We start from the raw sequence: 17,691 nt of genomic DNA on the forward strand, positions 1-17,691 counted from the left end.
GTAATAGGTATTTTTTTCCTGCCTTAAAACTTTTCTCTGTGTCCTCACATGGTGGAGAAAGAAAAAGCTCTCTTCTTCTGTTCTTACAAAGTCGCAGTCTTGTCAGATTTGGGTCTTGCTCTTATGACTTCATCGAACTTTAATAACCTCCTTAAGGCCTATTTCTAGATGGTCACGTTGGTGGTTAGGGCTTCATCCTAAGAATTTGAGTGAAGACAATTCATACCATAGCAAACTCGATAGCAGGTTGTCTAGCTGAACCACTAAGGAGTTTTTGTAAAACAAATGTCAGAGAATCAGAATCTGTATATATAGCTTAGATTTTGAGATGTTAAGAATGCTTTCCATGAAAAGCGGATTGCCTTCAGCTGCAACTGACAAACTGAAGCAAAATTAAAAAAAAGTATGAATTCACGTGAACTGGAAAGTCTAAGAATGTAGTAGTTTTTGGAATAGCTTGTTTCAAAGGTGTCAGATAATAATTTCAAAGCTCCCTGCCATCCTTCATTTAGGTCCTTGTGTTTGCCTTTATTTTCATCACATGTTAAGTATGGTGGCTTTTAATAGTTCCAGAAGTGTATCCTTCTAGTAGAGGAACTTCCCTAAAAAGAGGCTCTCTTTCTTTATTAATTCTGGTCCAGTGCATTCTAATTCTAATGGATTCTAATTGCTGGAGCAATCATTGTGGCAGGGGAGATAGGATACTTGGGAAAGTTCTGCATCACTTATTCAGAGGAGGATGGACAACTGTGATTGACCTAAATCCTTGATCTAATCTAATGCCTCCTAGCCGTGTTGATGTTATGACTTGCATAGAAAATGAAAATACTATAGTACTTTGGTGGCTCAGTCAGTTAAGTGTCCAACTCTTGGTTTTGGCTCAGGTTACGATTTCACGGTTCATGAGTTTGAGCCCATCTGGCTCCACTCTGACAGTGAGGAGCCTGCTTTGAATTCTCTCTCTCTCCCTCTCTCTCTGCCCCTCTTCCACTTGCATGCGCACTCTCTCATGCATGTGTGCGTGCTCGCTCGCTCTCAAATAAATTAAAAAAAAAAAAACTTCCCTATAGAGTGGGATAAGTTGGGAGGGCATTTGGAACCCTTAAAGTGTACTCATAGACAAGGCAAACAGCTTGCAGTTCCCGCTGCCCCAGGTCCCAGAACCTTGCTGTTTTAACCAGTAAAGAGAACAGTGTTGTAGGATAAACCACAGTGGTTTGGGAATTGTGTTCCAGTCCATTACCTGATATATATATATATATTTTTTTCAGATGAATTACCTGAGACTTGAAAAATCACATCATTTGGTGATTTTCCCTGACAATTTAGGGGGAAATCCAGATTAGAAAACAGGTCTCCTAACTTGCAGTCCAGAGTATCTGGAGTATGAAATTGAGGTGTGTGTGTGTGTGTGTGTGTGTGTGTGTGTGTGTGTGTGTGTGTCTGCTTTTAAAGAGGTGGAGTTTATGGAAAAGGGCTTTGTACTCAGACCAACCTGGATGCAATTCTAATTGAAACACTGGTGGAGTTAAATAACTTCTTCAAACTTTAAAAATCTATGAGGATGCTGTTTCACTGGGCTGTTGTGAGCATCAGGAGATAACCTAAGTGGGATGCCCAGTGTGGCATTGAATAGAGGCTCAGTCAAAGCTATTTCTAAGCTATTGACCCACAAACTAGTTGCAACTATTGATAAGAGATAACTTGTTATATCTTATCCTGTCTTCTGGCTTCATTCTATTTCTTTGCTGTTAGGCAAGTGTGCTGGATCCTAATGGCTTTGGATCTCCATGTTAAATACCATGATCCCTACTGAAGAGTGAACAACTATACCCACAACTTCTATACACCTTTTAAAGTATCTTCATTCTCATTTTGAGAACTGTTAAAGCTTTTACTCCAAAACCCTGCTAGTGGATAAACCCCAGAGCTGGTTATTCACTGTAGTAGGAGGTTTGTAATGAGTCCTGGTTACCTTTAAGCCTGTAGACCTATTTTTCCTGGTCCCTAGTATCTGTCAATAGCCAGTTTGCCAAGCTCCCAAGGAAATAACGTAGCTTCCCTTGTTGCTTAGTTACTGTTTCTGGCTTCTCTCCAAGTGTTCTAATGGCCTGATTTCCTTGATTTTCCAAGTGGACTTTGTAGTAAATGTGCCCCAACATGTTAGGAATCAAAAATCAGTAATGAGCCAGCTTTCATACCTGGGCTCCCTAAAGAGCTAAGCTCTCCCCCACTCTTGCCCGGTCATTTGTTGTCTAATTTATATATATATATATATATATATATATATATATATTTTTTTTTTTTTTTTTTTTTTTTTTTTTTTTCCACAAGCACTGTGTAGTGCCTTTTACTTGCCAGGAATTCTTGTAAGTCTTTACAAAAACTACAAATGTAATCTCTTAGCAGAAATATGACATAGATATTATTAGTATGTCCATTTGATAAAAACCTAAAGTACAGAGAAGATAAAGAGCTTTTCCAAGGTCACCCAGTTTGTAAATGGCAGTTTCTTACACATTAAACTAGGTTCTGTATTTTATTCTTTTAGAGGGAGAGCATGTGCACTCAAGTGGGGGAGGGGCAGAAGAAGGAGACTCTTAAGCAGGCTCCACTCAGAGTCTGGAGCCCAGTGCAGCCCTCCATCCCATGACCTTGGGATCATGACCTGAGCCAAATTCAAGAGTCCGATGCTTAACCAGCTGAGCCACCTAGGCACCCTGAGGCTCCATATTTTAAAATAATAGCTTTGATTTTTAATTACAGTGTAATATGTGGTATACTAATGATAATTGTAGGGTATTCTCATTGCATGGGATTTATAACAATGGAAATAGTCCCGCAAATCTATCACCCTAAAATTAGCAGTTTTTATATCTAGTTCTCCCAAAATGTGTACATATTTATGCATTTTATCATATCATTTTTATTTTTTTTTTTTACCATCTCCTTGAAAAATCATTTTATTGTTGGATATTTAGGTTGCTTCCAGCCTCCTCTTTTAAAAGCAACATGCATAAAACAACTTGGTATGGGAATCCTTTTTCCTTAACTTGGATAATTGGTTTAATATAAATTTTTGAGGTTGATCAAAGGGTACAGTCTTTTCATGACTCCCGAATAATTTTTAATCTTAATTTTTATTTTTTTTTAAAAATACATATTTTAGAAAGAGCACTACTGGGGGAGAGGGGCAGAGGGAGAGAGAGTATCTTAAGTAGGCTCCACACTCAGCACAGAGCCTGACGTGGTGCTCGATCCCATGACCTTGGGATTATGACCTGAGCTGAAATCAAGAGTTGGCTGCTTGGGGTGCCTGGGTGACTCAGTTAAGTGTCCGACTTCAGCTCAGATCATGATCTCAGTTTGTGGGTTCAAGCCCCATGTCGGACTCTGTGCTTACAGTTCAGAGCCTGGAGCCTGCTTCGAGTTCTGTGTCTCCCTCTCTCTCTGCCCCTCAATTGCTTGCACTCTCTCTCAAAAATAAATAAAACATCAAAAAATTTTTTAAGAAGTCCGCTGCTCAACTGACTGAGCCACATGGGTGACCCTACAAATTCTTTTTTTTAAACGTTGTGTCTGTTACATTACTATTATCACTGTGTAAAAAGTTTTTCTGTAATTCACCAGCTTTGAACATTACCATTTTAAAAAAATTGGGGTGATTCTTTGGGTATGTAGTGGTAGCATGTTTCTTAACTTGTCCCTTGCTTGATTTATACATTTTTACACATTTTGTGTTTTTTATAATTTGATGACATAGCTTTCATATACTTTGTGTTCCATGAATCTGTTGACCTTAAAATGTTTATGAAGCATTTGAACGCTTGCTGTGTTATACATCATAGGTCGTTACCTGGCATCCTATCATCTGTATTTGGCTAATAAATCAGTGCAGTAGTCTTATTTTTTATGATATTTTAAAAATTTTTTTAAATACTGCTTAAGTTGAGAAGGTCTCATTTAAATTTCAGTGTCCCAGCCTCCACTGAAAAGTCAGAGATCTCGCAACACTGGCTCTGCCATCCCCATTGGTACAGTCCAGTGCCAGAGCTTCAGGTGCTTCTTTGGAAAGGTCATGTGCTGTGTAGGTGACCATCGTCTCCACCATTTGCTGTTGTTCCTGGTCTCATTCATTCATTTTCATTATATGCCTGATCCTTCTAGGCATTCCTGTTTCTGGCCACCTCAGCTGATAGCATACTGGAGTTTTGGTAATGGATCTTTTTTTTTTTTTTTTTTTTTTTAATAAATGCTTTGTTCTTTTCTTTGGTAACCTTAGTCTACTCCCTGTTTGTTGTACCTAATTCCCACTCTAGGCCCACCACTCTGTCTGTTCCACTGGTTGGCAACCCTGATGTGGATATTGTCATTAAAGATCCCAGGTGAAGAAAAGTCTAAGTCTGAGATGTGATCTTACAGAAGTGATGTCAGGGTTGAGCAAAAGTATGAGTCCATAAAAGCACATAAAAAAGCAACAGCTGGTGGAACTCCTGGGTGACTCAGTCTGTTAAGGGACAGACTCTTGATTGCCACTCAAGTTATGATCTCACTGTTAGGGAGATCTAGCCCCATGTCAGGCTCCATGCTGACAGCACAGAACCTGCTTGAGATTCTCTCTCCCTCTCTCCCTTTCCTTCTTGCCTCTCCCTCCTTCCCTCCCATTCTCTCTTTTAAAATAAATAAACAAAAAAACAACAGCTGGAAGACAGGTGTAAAACTAACATATCATTGATAAATGGGTTAATTAATAATTGACTAATTGGCTTATTGATAAATTGGTTAGTAGTATGTTACTTTATAAGACCTCTGAAGTGGGACCAGAAATCGGTCGATTTACCAAAAATCGGTAGGTTTTTTTGTTGATGTGTGCTGATACTGTTGAGTATGAGAGAGTAGAGTGCTCCTGGTTGGATATGCTATAGAGAGTTGCTGTAGGAAACAGAATAATTCAGAGGCTGAGCTAAAAGATTTTGAGGTTCACCTAATTCATCTCTCTCCTTTTGCGTATAAGGAAACCGAGCTACTCTGAGATGATTTAGCTAATACCACAAAAGCAGTTAGTGGCCCCTATCACTGATTACAGCCAGGTTTCCCATCCCTTATTGATGGTTTTTCCCTCAAATATCTCACTTCCCACTGAAAGGTATAGACTGGATTTGCTGATCTATGATGCATAGTATGATTAGTACTATTTAGTACTATACCCTTGTCTTTGGAAGGTTAACTGCTGTGATTATCTCATTTGTATGAGGGTCAGTCAGGAAGGGCAAGAAATGAACTTAAGGATGGCCTGCCTGGAAGTTAGGTTAGACCTAAATAAGTCACTGGGGACTTCTGAACCAGAGAAGGCAATTGATTCATCTCCATAGATTTTTTTTTTTTAGCTTCCTAAAAGGATAACAGTGTACATTTATTATGAAGAATATATGTAGATAAAGGTCTGTGGAATCCCTAGCCCATAGAAAAATGTGAACTACTTTAAAACATACATTGCTAAGGGCTTACTAGTAGTTCTCTTCTCTGTACAGTGTTAGCAGCATATGTGCAAAGGTTAATTTTCCATGCAGTCTGAGTGGGAAATAAGAGCATAGATTGGGACTCTACAGCTCATAATGAAAGGATTTTGTTGTTAGGGGTTTTGGAAATGACATGATTTTCTTACTTACAAATTTATGACAGTCTACATTACATGTAAAATGGTGGCTACTAATGGGAGGAGACTAATAGGTTTACCTTTAGGAAAAAAAATCCTTCTATCTCGAAGGTTGAACTCAATGGCTTTCATTACATGCTCCATTGAGACATGTAACAACTTTCTAAGCAAACTCAAAATTCAAGGCACAAAATTTAACCCTATAATTTATATGAGGTTAACAGACATCAGGAAGAAATAGAACATAAGAGAACCTTTAGAATTTATAGTTTCTGGGGCGCCTGGGTGGCGCAGTCGGTTAAGCGTCCGACTTCAGCCAGGTCACGATCTCGCGGTCCGTGAGTTTGAGCCCTGCGTCAGGCTCTGGGCTGATGGCTCAGAGCCTGGAGCCTGTTTCCGATTCTGTGTCTCCCTCTCTCTCTGCCCCTCCCCCGTTCATGCTCTGTCTCTCTCTCTCCCAAAAATAAATAAACGTTGAAAAAAAAAAAAGAATTTATAGTTTCTTAGCAAATATGGAAAGGAAAGGACAGGAAGTCACCTACATGACTGTGACTTGGGAGACATGACTAGGAGACTTTGGCCAGTGCTACATCAATCTGCTACATAGAGTTGTCTTTTTTTTTTTTTTTTTTTTTAAGTAGGTTCCATTCCTAACATGGGACTTGAACTCATGACTCTGAGATCAAGAGTCAGATTTTGGACTGACTGAGCCAGCTAGGTGCCTCTACTTGAGTCTGTCTTTAAAAAACTCTTCTCCTCTTTCCGTTTCCTTTATTTAAAACTAGCTTATATATTTCCACTAGCTTTTATGTCCTCTAATGTGCTTAAGTTCCCAGAAGAACTTGCTCACCTAAAAGAATTGCCAGTGATATACTCACTTATAACAGATCTATCTCACCTTCACAAATGGCCCAGTGCTGCCAGGCAAGGTGACTATATATTTAAAGTCCATGATCTCAGAGATTTTTCCTTTCAGCTTGTGTATTTCTTTTTATAAAGGAATAATTACGCAGAATATTTGTGGCAAGAATATCTATGCAAATTCTGACTATACAGTTGTCCTATCTATAAAGCTTAGCAAAAACTTAGTCATTGCTAGGAAGTATAAATTCGGAAATTGGAGAGTCTCAGTCTTCTGTACATTGTCCTAATATATACACATATGTCATTGAAACCCAAGCGTCTGAATTTCTAGAACTTTTTTTCTCACAGCATTGCTGGCCCAATTGTAGACATTTATCATTTAAAAATGATGGGGAAATTTTTTTTTTAATGATTAATTGAAACTGGTGTTTTCACTAAGAAATAAAGCATATTTTAAAAAATAATCTTTTTAAAGCAACTTTATTATATTTTTTTGAGAGTGTGTGCTCATGTGCGGGGGAGGGGGTGGGTAGAGGGAACATTTTAAGCAGGCTCCATGCGCCATGCATGGATGGCTCCATCCCACGATCCTTGGATCATGGCCTGAGCTGAAATCAAGAGCCAGACACTCAACCGACTGAGCCACCCAGGTACTCCTAATCATATTTGTTTTCCATTAAATCCTAGGCAATAATTTACCTTTCACCTGAAGACCTTTTGAAAGGAGAAGTCGAAGACTCTTTGGAAAAGGTGCAGGTGGCCATTAACATCTTCAAGACTTTCAAAAAGTCTTTTTTCAACTATAGAAAGGAACTGGCAAGCCATTTTATGGGAAATGAGCCAAAACCATGGGATTTCCAGTCTCAACTGGTGTTTTGTAGGTTTGACAACTTTCTGGACCGTCTCATGAAAATAGAGGTATTCATTTCTTGACCTGCAATTTATTCATACTGTAGGTGGGTTAAAAAAAATCTTGTAGTTTTTTCTATTATTCAGGAGACTGTTTATTCTATTTGGATGGGAGAGTGGAAGATCTTCTTTCTCAGTTATTCTTAGGAATTGCTCACAAGGTCAGTGTTAAGATCGTTATATAAGCTTTACATTGGTTTCTTTTTTTTTAAATTCTTTTTTGATTGTTTTAGTATACTGAGTATAAGTGAAACTGCTGTGTATCAGTGACCTTTCACTTATAACTTAGCAAGCTCTTGGAAGACAGCTGTAAATCATGTATCTGTAAACTAAATCCTTTTTTTCCTTTCTGTGTTTAATGTTTGACATTGGGATTCTACACCTGGAAAATCCATTTGATAACCTAAAATACCACATTCTCTTTTATTATATATATACATAGACTATAAAAATATTAAAGCCACTTATAAAAAAATAACATGGAAATATGTGCTGTGTATACATGTGTTTCAGATATCTAAAGAACAAACAATGAATACACACATGGACACACACATTTGGGTGGAGCCAACTGGCTGTTTTTTTTAATTTTTTAATTTTTTTATGTTTATTTTTGAGAGACAGCATGAGTGGGGGAGGGGCAGAGAAAGAGGGGACATAGGATCTGAAGCAGGTTCCAGGCTCTGAGCTGTCACCATAGAACCCAACGTGAGGCTTGAACCCAAGTACCGTGAGATCATGACCTGAACTGAAGTCAGATGCTTAACTGGTTGAGCCACCCAGGCACCCTAAGGCTAGGGTTTGTTTTTTTTTTTTTTTTTTTAAACACGGTGGAACTGTGGCAGTGCCTTAATTTCCTTGTAAAGGTCTTTAGAGTAAGTTTGAACTTTCTTATTAATATAAAATTTGTTGTATTTCATTCAAATTTAGATCTTAATGTTTTGAAAATCCTCATCACTTAATCAGCTTGAATGCTTCTTAAAGTCTGACTGCTAAATGCCTAACTGCAGGCAACTTGTCACCCTTCCTTAACGGTCCTATACCCCCTGTCATGAAGGGAGGTGATTCATTGCCAAGTGTAGGCAGCCAAAAAGAGTTTTAGATATTACCTGGGGATCTGACTTACAATCAGAAGGGCACAAAATTAGGGAATCATACATTTAGCTTTGGCAAAGTAGGTGTTGCAGGCAAATACCTGCAGTTGTTAGAAAATTCTTACAAAATGTGAAAATGGGAGTATGATTTTAAAAATAGGCAGTACTCTTGTTCAACTGAGCCTAGGTGGCTCAGTTGGTTGAGCATCTGACTTCGGCTCAGGTCATGATCTCACGGTCTTGTGGGTTTGAACCCCCGTGTCAGGCTCTGTGCTGACAGCTCAGAGCCTGGAGCCTGTTTCGGATTCTGTTTCCCTCTGTCTCTGCCCCTCCCCTGCTCTCTCGCTCTCTCTCTCAAAAATAAACATTAAAAGTTTTTTTTAAAAATATGCAGTAACTTTCTTCAATTAATAATTTATATTTTCTGTCACATAAATGTCCATTAGCGCGCCAATTTTGAATGTTTCAGAGCGTTTTTTCTTTGCAACTTTCAAACGTTCTTGTCCTGCTCATGATGGTGGGAAGATCTTTATTGTACCATGTTTTTTCAAAGGATATATTTGTCACCATATTGGAATTTGAAAAGCTGGAAAGACTTGAATTTGGTGGTACCAAAGGAGCGATTTTAATTGGACAAATCCACGAGATGACAGAAGAATTCATGGAACTCTGTGAAGTTTTTAAACAGAGCACTTACGACCCATCTGATTACAGTAATATGGTAATGCCGTACCTTTGGATTTTCATTTCATAGAACCCTGTAATTTGAAAGCTAGAAAGGATGAAAGGTCACATTGGTAATAGGTGTCACCTGGTACCATCTCTCTAGGATGAAAGAAGGTAAAAGACTTGCCCCAAGTCTCTTACGTCCTTAATGGTAGATCAGGGACTGGAACTTGGGCCTTTGCATGTAGAAGTTAGAACATTTAGAACTGTTTCTTATGTTACGGTGGAGTCACTGTGGATGTGTTTCTTGCTTTTGTGTACTAAAAAGGAACTTTCCACGTTAACTCATTTCTGTATGACTATCTGATGTCTCTGTAACTTGTGTGTTTTATTTTAGCCTTTTCCTGAATCAGTGGGTAATTTTTTGGTCTATTTGAACATTTATTTTCAGTTCATTGACTACATAGATGATTAACATATATATCATCTCTTGTATTTTTTATTGTTATTCTTTAGTACTATTTATAGTTGCAGAATTTCAGTCTCAAGGAAATAAGGGGAAACTTAGCAGACTTCAGCTGCTTCTGTTTTCTGCCACTCCTAGCATGTTGGTAGCCAGGGAGTTACTGTGAGCATCCCTGCAGCTCTAGGATAAAAATAACCTAATTTCAGTTGTTGGCCAGCAACAGAGAAGTCCGGGTACCAAAAAAAGCAAACAAACAAACAAAAAAACCCAAAACAAAGCAAAACAACAACAACAAAAAACCCCAACTCTTACCTTTGTTGTTTTATACAGAATGTGAATTTATTCACTAATGTGTTTATATTTGGTCAAATAATCGATTCTTTGAAACGTCCAAGCACAGTATGTCAGCCTCGTTAAGGACAAGATCAACAAACCTTCTGAACTGTAGACAGCTTTTGAGAAGCAGAAGTAATGGTGAGAGGCCATAGCAATTGTGCATTCTGCTGTTTTGTGGAGAAGCAGGAGGAACCCGCAGCTGTGGTGACTCATGGCCTGAGACTTTTCAGAGTCTCGTAAGATGTCTATCTCTTGGCGGGCATTCAGTAATCTGGATGGAATAGAACTCTCAGCAGGGCTTTGGCCTAGTTCTCCTGAGCATCTTGGCAGAGAAGTGTGAGACCCAGTGTGTACGGGATCCTTAGGCGCACTGCCTAGCGAAGCCTGGATTTCCTCACGATGAGAAAACCCAGCAAGGTTTCAGAGTGCCGGGGTTGGAGGATGAGCCTAGGTTTAGCTGATGTCATTGCCTTGGTGATGCCATAGGTCCTGACTTTACCCTTCTGTCTTCACAAAGTCTTGCATAGTCACAAACATGGAGGAATAGAAAACTCATTTGCTGTTGACACATCTATTTGCTTTGTGTTTATGTTTTGGTATTCAGTATTTTGAGGCCCCATTTGTTTCTCAAGTAACATGGGGAAGGCTTACTTCTGCCTTCCATGTCTGAGTTGGAGACCTCAGTCACCTGCCCTCAGAGTCTCCTTCATCATCCTGTCTGGTTATCTTGCCTTAGACTAAGAAGCTCCTTGACTTTGGTCATTCCTTAAAATAGTAATAACTATAAGTTGATTTAATTGCTGTGCTTATGTTGAAGAAGAGCTTTGCTTTTTTTGAATGTATCCTGGTTCAGGGTTGCCTCAGAATATTGCAGTGATTATCTATTTTTTGCTCAATGAGGTTTTCATTTGGTGCTTTTTAGCTGAATTTAACATATTGATTTTTATGATGAATTCAGTTGGTAATTTTTACGACACATTTTCTCAAATTGCTTCCAACCTAGTATATTCACACAGATGTGTCCACATGCCCACCCAGGTGCCCTTCTTCTCCCGCTGCATACACTTCACCTGTTCCCTGGTCCCCAGTGAATACTCACTAGTGCTAAGGTGACAGTCGAGTGTATTGTGACTCTGGTATGGTACTGGTTTAAGCATGTTTCAGTAAACTAAAGAAATAGTTGCTGGTAATTTGCTTTGGGATATGCTAGTGTTTATTTCTTTTAATCAATCTCAAGCCTATAATCAGGCTTTGAGCTGTCCCTGGTGTGGCCGAAGAGGTGTGCCACTGTGGTTGATTTACAGAACATGGGGATTTTCTCAGTTGTATCCATGAAAACGTTCTTGGGTTTCTCAACTATTTTTGAATAGAAAGGGTCACTTTAGTTATTTTCTTTGGCTTCTTCTTATGGAACTTTTGAGATTGATATGATTGTGGGGAAAGACTTGCATTATTTATTTTTTAGTTGAAATTTATTTGACATATAGCATGGTACAGATTTAAGGTGCACAACATGGGAATTTCATACATTTATATATTGTAATGTGATTGTCATGGTGATGATAATTAGCACCTCTGCCACATTACATAATTATCCTTTCTTTTTAGTGGTTGGATTCATTGTGTTCTAGTCTGTCAGGAAGTTTGATATTAATGAATAGAGACACAACAATATTGTATTAAGATAACAGACTTGCTAAGAGATTTGCTTTATTAATTGTTTGTATTTAACAGCTAGTCAGGTGACTTGAGGCTCAGCAGCTTTGCATGGCAGACATTTTGAGGTGTTACTTGATTAAATAAAATTCCCCAGATAACTAAGCAAGGGTGATGGCTATTCGTGAGAGTAATCTCTTGGTTCCACTAAGTATCTGTTCATCAGAGTCCGTTAATATTTACTGAGCAATTGCGGGGTGCCAGGAATTGTGCCAAATCTTCACACATTCCTGCTTAATAATTCTGAGAGTGACACCCAGGCAGATGAGATCAAGTAAATTATCTGAGATTGCGCTGTCCCCAGGGAGGGGAACAGATTCCAGTTTTGAACTCTGAACCCCATGCCCAGCAATCTCTCTCTGTGGTGCCGCTCCCGACTCTTGAATATTTATCTCCCTTGTTGTCTCTTCATTGAAATAAAGGGAATAAGTTCATCATTGCAGGATCCTCTCTGAAAACCCGTGCTCTGAGGTGGAGTGATCCAGGGTGCTGTGTCTGTTTACTTTTTCTGCCTAGTTCTTACTGGGAAGGTTGCTTCAGGTACCTAGACTGTCATCATACCAGAATCCAAAATACATGTTAAAAGTTGCTATTTAGGAGCTCCTGGGTGGCTCAGTCACTTAAGTGTCTGACTCTTGATTTCGGCTCAGGTCATGATCTCATGGTTTGTGAGATGGAGCCCGTGTTACACTCTGTGCTGACAGCACAGAGCCTGGTTTCGATTCTCTCCCTCCCTCCCTCCCTCCCTGCCCTTCCCCTTCTCGCTCGCACTCTCTCTCTCTCTCAGAATAAATAAACTTAAGAAAAAAACAAAAGTCACTATTTAATCTTTGTCCTCTTCTAGTCTACCGAATGATTAAGTTTTGTATTAATATATAGGGCATTTTTAAATTTTTTTTTTTCAACGTTTATTTATTTTTCTTGGGACAGAGAGAGACAGAGCATGAACGGGGGAGGGGCAGAGAGAGAGGGAGACACAGAATTGGAAACAGGCTCCAGGCTCTGAGCCATCAGCCCAGAGCCTGACGCGGGGCTCGAACTCACGGACTGCGAGATCGTGACCTGGCTGAAGTCGGACGCTTAACCGACTGCAGCACCCAGGCGCCCCTATATAGGACATTTTTAATTTTAATGATATACATTTTATATTAGCCATCTGTAGGATTTTCGTATCTCTTACCTGCTTATTTTTCAAAATAAAACATATTATTTAAAAACATGACTCTTTTATCCTTCTGGAAATGTAGCATGTGCAAAAATGTAGTCCCCTTCTTCTTAGCCTGCTGTCTTTTTCCTAAGCCTTCCAGTTTTTCTCCCCAAAGCTATTTACCATTATGAGTTTCTTGTATAATGTTCCAAAGGTACCTGGTTCATGCACTAGCCTATACATGTATATATTCTTTTGTATTCTGTTTTTGCACAGATCGCATTCTCTACATATCACTTACACCTTGCTTTTGTCACTTAATATATTTTGGCGGTCTTTATCACTACAAAAGTATTGGCTACTTTTTAGACAATTCGGTATTATTCCATTGAATTGATATACTTTTCATTTTTAAATGGTAAAGTAACAGATGCCATTCTTTAAAAATTCACTTAGGAACTCCTGCTTCTGGGAAGATGGAATAGATATATGTTTCCCTGTTCCTTTTAGTAAGTAGGACTAAAACACTGGTCACTCTATATAAAACAAAAGACTCTGAAGGGTGAAAAGAGGTGGATTGGTTAGGGGCTTTTCTTGTTACCTGAAATGACCCAGGCATGGAATTGGATACACTCGCAACATGGAAACACCAATGGGCACAGACATAAAAAGCCCTAGTAAAAGCCTGATCCCTCTTAAGAAAGGGACAGCATAGTAAGACAAAACTTGCAGGCCATAATCTCTCTAGTTCAGTCAACCAGCACAGAAGAAACTATGTCTCGCTCCCATCCATGTCAGCAAAGATTGGGGAGCCTAGACTTAAAACCAGTCTCTAACAGGTACCTCAGCCCCCCCCCCCCCCCCCCCCCCCCCGACCCTACTGGGATGGTGTCAGAGATTGGCCAATTAGAGAGATGTGATTTCATCCTGGCTGGCCAGTAATGAGCTCGCTCTTTGTGGAGTCAGTGGTGACCCCAAGGGAATCCTGGACCTCTTTCCTCATCCAGTAGTATTCTTACCCACTGGGGTAGCTCAGATGAAGCCTGCTGGAGAGTCGGGACTTTGACCGTGGCCGACCGGTAATGAAGTCACCTATGCTGTGGCCTCTGTGGAGACCACAGGTGGAACTTGAGTGCCTAGCCATAGAATAGAGCTCCCCACACTCAGGTGTTCATGGATGCCAAATAAGAACCTGGATGTTGATCTCTACCTGACAATAATGAGGCTGGAGCAGTATCAGGGAAAGTCAGCAAACACAGGATTTAACATCCAGAGTCTCATAATACGAAAATGTCCAGAGTTGATTGAAAATATTATACCAACAGCCAAGAAGACCTCATCTGAATGAAAAAGACAACTAATACATGGCAGCATTGAGATGACAGAAATGTTAGAGTTACCTCACAGATTTTAAAGAGCCATGCTAAAAATGCTTCAAATAATAAGGAACATACTTGAAACAAATAAAAAATGGGAATTTTAGACCTGAACAACAGAATAAAATACAAAGCACAATGATTGGGGTCATTGGCAGAATGGAGGGGTAAAGCATTCACCAACTAGAAGATAGAGCCATAGAAACAACATAGCAATAAAACGAACAGAGCCTTAGGGAACAGATCTAGCATTTGTGTCATTGGCTTTGGAGAAAAAGAAGAGAAAGACCATGAGGCTTAAGGTGTTAAAGAAATAATGGCTGAAAACTTCCTTAATTTGGCAAGAGATATAAACCTACAGATTCAAGAGGAAATAACTCAAAGCAGAAAGATAAATCCAAGGGTAAACTCAGAGAATTCTATGCCAAGACACGTAATTAAACTTTTGAAAACTGAAGATAAAAATTCACCAAAGCAGCATGAAACAACTTGGTATGGGGAAAAATGATGTGAATGAAAGAGGATTTCTAATCAGAAATCATGGAGGCCAGAAGGAAATGGTCAAACATTTTCAAGCACTGGAAGAAAAAAACTGTTAATTCAGAATTCCCTACCCAGTGAAAAATAGCCTTCAGGAATGAAGGGGAGATCAAAACCTCAGATGAACAACAACTAACAGAATTTGGTACCAGTAGACTGACTCTAAAAGAATAGCTAAAGGAAGTTCTTGTTACAGAGAGGAAATGTTGAAAGAGGGAAACTTGGGACCCCAGGAAGAATATGGTAAGGAAAAATATGTGTAAATACAATGGGCTTTCCTCCTCTCCTTGAGTTTTCTAAATTATTTTTGACAGTGAAAGCAAAAATTACAACACTGTGTTTTTAACTATATGTGCTGAAAATATTTAAGACCATCGTGTTTTAAATGGATGAGTATAAAGGGATCAAAATGGAGGTAAGGTTTTTTTCTTTTTTTGCCTATTTAAAAATTGTGGCAGGGGCGCCAGGTGGCTCACTTGGTTAAGTGTCTGACTGAGGCTCCGGCCATGATCTTGTGGCTCATGTGTTTGAGCCCCGCGTCAGTCTCTGTGTTGAAAGCTCAGAGCCTGGAGCCTGCTTTGGACTGACTCTCTCTCTCTCTCTCTCTCTCTCTCTCTCTCTGCCCCTCCCCTGCTCATTCTCTTTCTCAAAAATAAACATTAAAAAAAAATTAAAAATTGTGGTAGAATGTGTTCTACATTACAATTTTTGTGTCCATTACAAAAAAAATGTTTTAGAGAGAGAGCACTGGTGCAGGGAGGGGCAGAGAGAGAGGCAGATAGAGAATCCAAAGCAGGCTGTGTGCTGACAGTATCGAACCCTACGCAGGGCTTGAACCCTCAAACCAGGGGATGATGAACTGAGCTGAAGTCCGACTATGAACCAACTGAGCCATCCAGGTGTCCCTTTTGTGTCCATTTTTAACTGTACAATTAAATGGCATTGAGTATATTGACAGTGTTGTACAATCATCACTGCTATCCGCTTACAGAACTTTTTTTTTTAAGTTTGTTTTGAGAGAGAGTGTGCACAAGAGTGGGAGAGGGGCAGCAAAAGAGAATCCCAAGCGGGCTCCACCCTTCACACAGAGCTCCACATGGGGCTCTCTGTCAGGAACCGTGATATGAGGACCTGAGCTGAGATCAAGAGGATGCTTAACTGACTGAGTCACCCAGACACCCTGCAGAACTTTTTAAAATCTCAAACAAAAACTCTGCACCTATTAAATGATAACTCTCTTCTGCCCCTTCCTCTCAGTTTCTGGTAATCTCTCATCTGCTTTTTCTCTGTATGAATTTATTTTAGGTATCTCAATAAATTTAGGTATCTCAATAAATGGTGGAATGATAAAATGTCTTATGTGTCACAATTTGATTTTTTAAGGCTAAATAATATATGTAAATGCTGAAATTTATTCACTTGTTGATAGATACTTAGGTTGTTTCTAACTTGTGGTTCTTGTGAATAATGGTGCTGTGAACAATGGTATACAAGTATTTGAGTCCTTTCAATTCTTTGGGGTATATAACTAGGATTTAAAATGCTTTATCGTGTGGTGGTAATTTATTTATTTATTGTCATTTAAAAAAATATTAACGTTTGAGAGAGAACATTAAAAAATTAATGCTTTTGAGAGAGAGAGAGACACAGTGCGAGCAGGGGAGGGGCAGAGAGAGAGGGAGACATGGAACCCGAAGCAGGCTCCAGGCTCTGAGCTATCAGCACAGAGCCCAACATGGGGCTTGAACCCATGAGCTGTGAGATCATGACCTCAGCCAAAGTTGGATGCTTAACCAACTGAGGCACCCAGGTGCCCCCTGTTTTATTATATTTAATTTTCTGAGGAATTTCTGAGCTGTTCTGCATAGTGGTTCAACAGTTTTGCCCTCCCACCAGTGATGCAGAAGAATTCCGGTGCCACCATGTCCTCACACTCACAAACACTTTTTCTCTTTCTTTCTTTCTTTCTTTCTTTCTTTCTTTCTTTCTTTCTTTCTTTCTTTCTTTCTTTCTTTCTTTCTTTTCATAGCCATCCTAATGGCTGTGAAGTGACATCTCATTATGGTTTAATTTGCATTTCTCTAATAACTAGTGTGTTGGTCATGATTTTTATGTGCCTATTGGCCATTTTTATATCTGTGAAGAAATACTTATTCTAGTCTAGTGCCCATTTTTTCAGTTTGCTTGGAGGTTATTTTCTACATTTTTGACATTAATCCCTTATCAGATATAAGACTTGCAAGTAGTTTCTCCCATTCTCTCTTTACACTTTTTTGATAATGTTTTTTGATGCAAAAAAGTTTTTGAATTTTGATAAAGTCAGATTTATCCATTTTTTTTCTTTTGTTGTTTGTGCCTTTCATGTCCTATCCAAGAGATGATTGCTAAATGAATGTCATGAAGATTTTCTCCAGTATTTTCTTCTAAGAGTTTTATACTTGAACTCTTATATTTAGGTCTTTGATCCACTTTGAGTTAATTTTTGTATATTTGTCAGGGTCCACCTTTATTGTTCATCACCATCGGTATGGAACTGCAACTGACTTGTGCATATTGATTTTGTATCCTGTGACTTTGAATATATTACTGCTAATAGCTTTTTTTTTTTTTTGGAGGAGGGGCATAAAATCTTTAGGGTTTTCTACATAAAAAATCCTTGTATGTGTTATGAGATAATTTTACTTCTTTCCAATTTGAATACTTTAAATTTGTTTTCTTACATAATTGTTCTGGCTAGTGTTTCTAATGCTATGTTGAATAGGAGTGAAATTGGTCATCCTGTCCTGTTTTTGATCTTAGGGGATAAGATTTTAGTCTTTGAGCATTGAATATGCTGTTATCTTGGCAGTTTTGATAGATGACCTTTATCAACTTGAGGAAGTTTCCTTCCATTCTTTATTTAGTGTTTTTATCCTAAAAGG

General features: G+C 38.9%; 1 protein-coding gene across 1 annotated transcript in view; it reads left to right on the top strand.

Annotated features, from left to right (window-relative positions):
• DNAH11 (dynein axonemal heavy chain 11) overlaps positions 1-17,691 on the top strand; it is a 352,005-nt gene that overhangs the window by 25,112 nt on the left and 309,202 nt on the right. Inside the window, 2 exon segments of the mRNA XM_043589069.1 lie at positions 7,208-7,438; positions 9,077-9,244. Coding sequence (XP_043445004.1) covers positions 7,208-7,438; positions 9,077-9,244 — 399 coding nt within the window.

This window comes from Prionailurus bengalensis, chromosome A2 (assembly GCF_016509475.1).
Source record: "Prionailurus bengalensis isolate Pbe53 chromosome A2, Fcat_Pben_1.1_paternal_pri, whole genome shotgun sequence".
In the NCBI taxonomy this organism is placed as follows: Eukaryota; Metazoa; Chordata; class Mammalia; order Carnivora; family Felidae; genus Prionailurus; species Prionailurus bengalensis.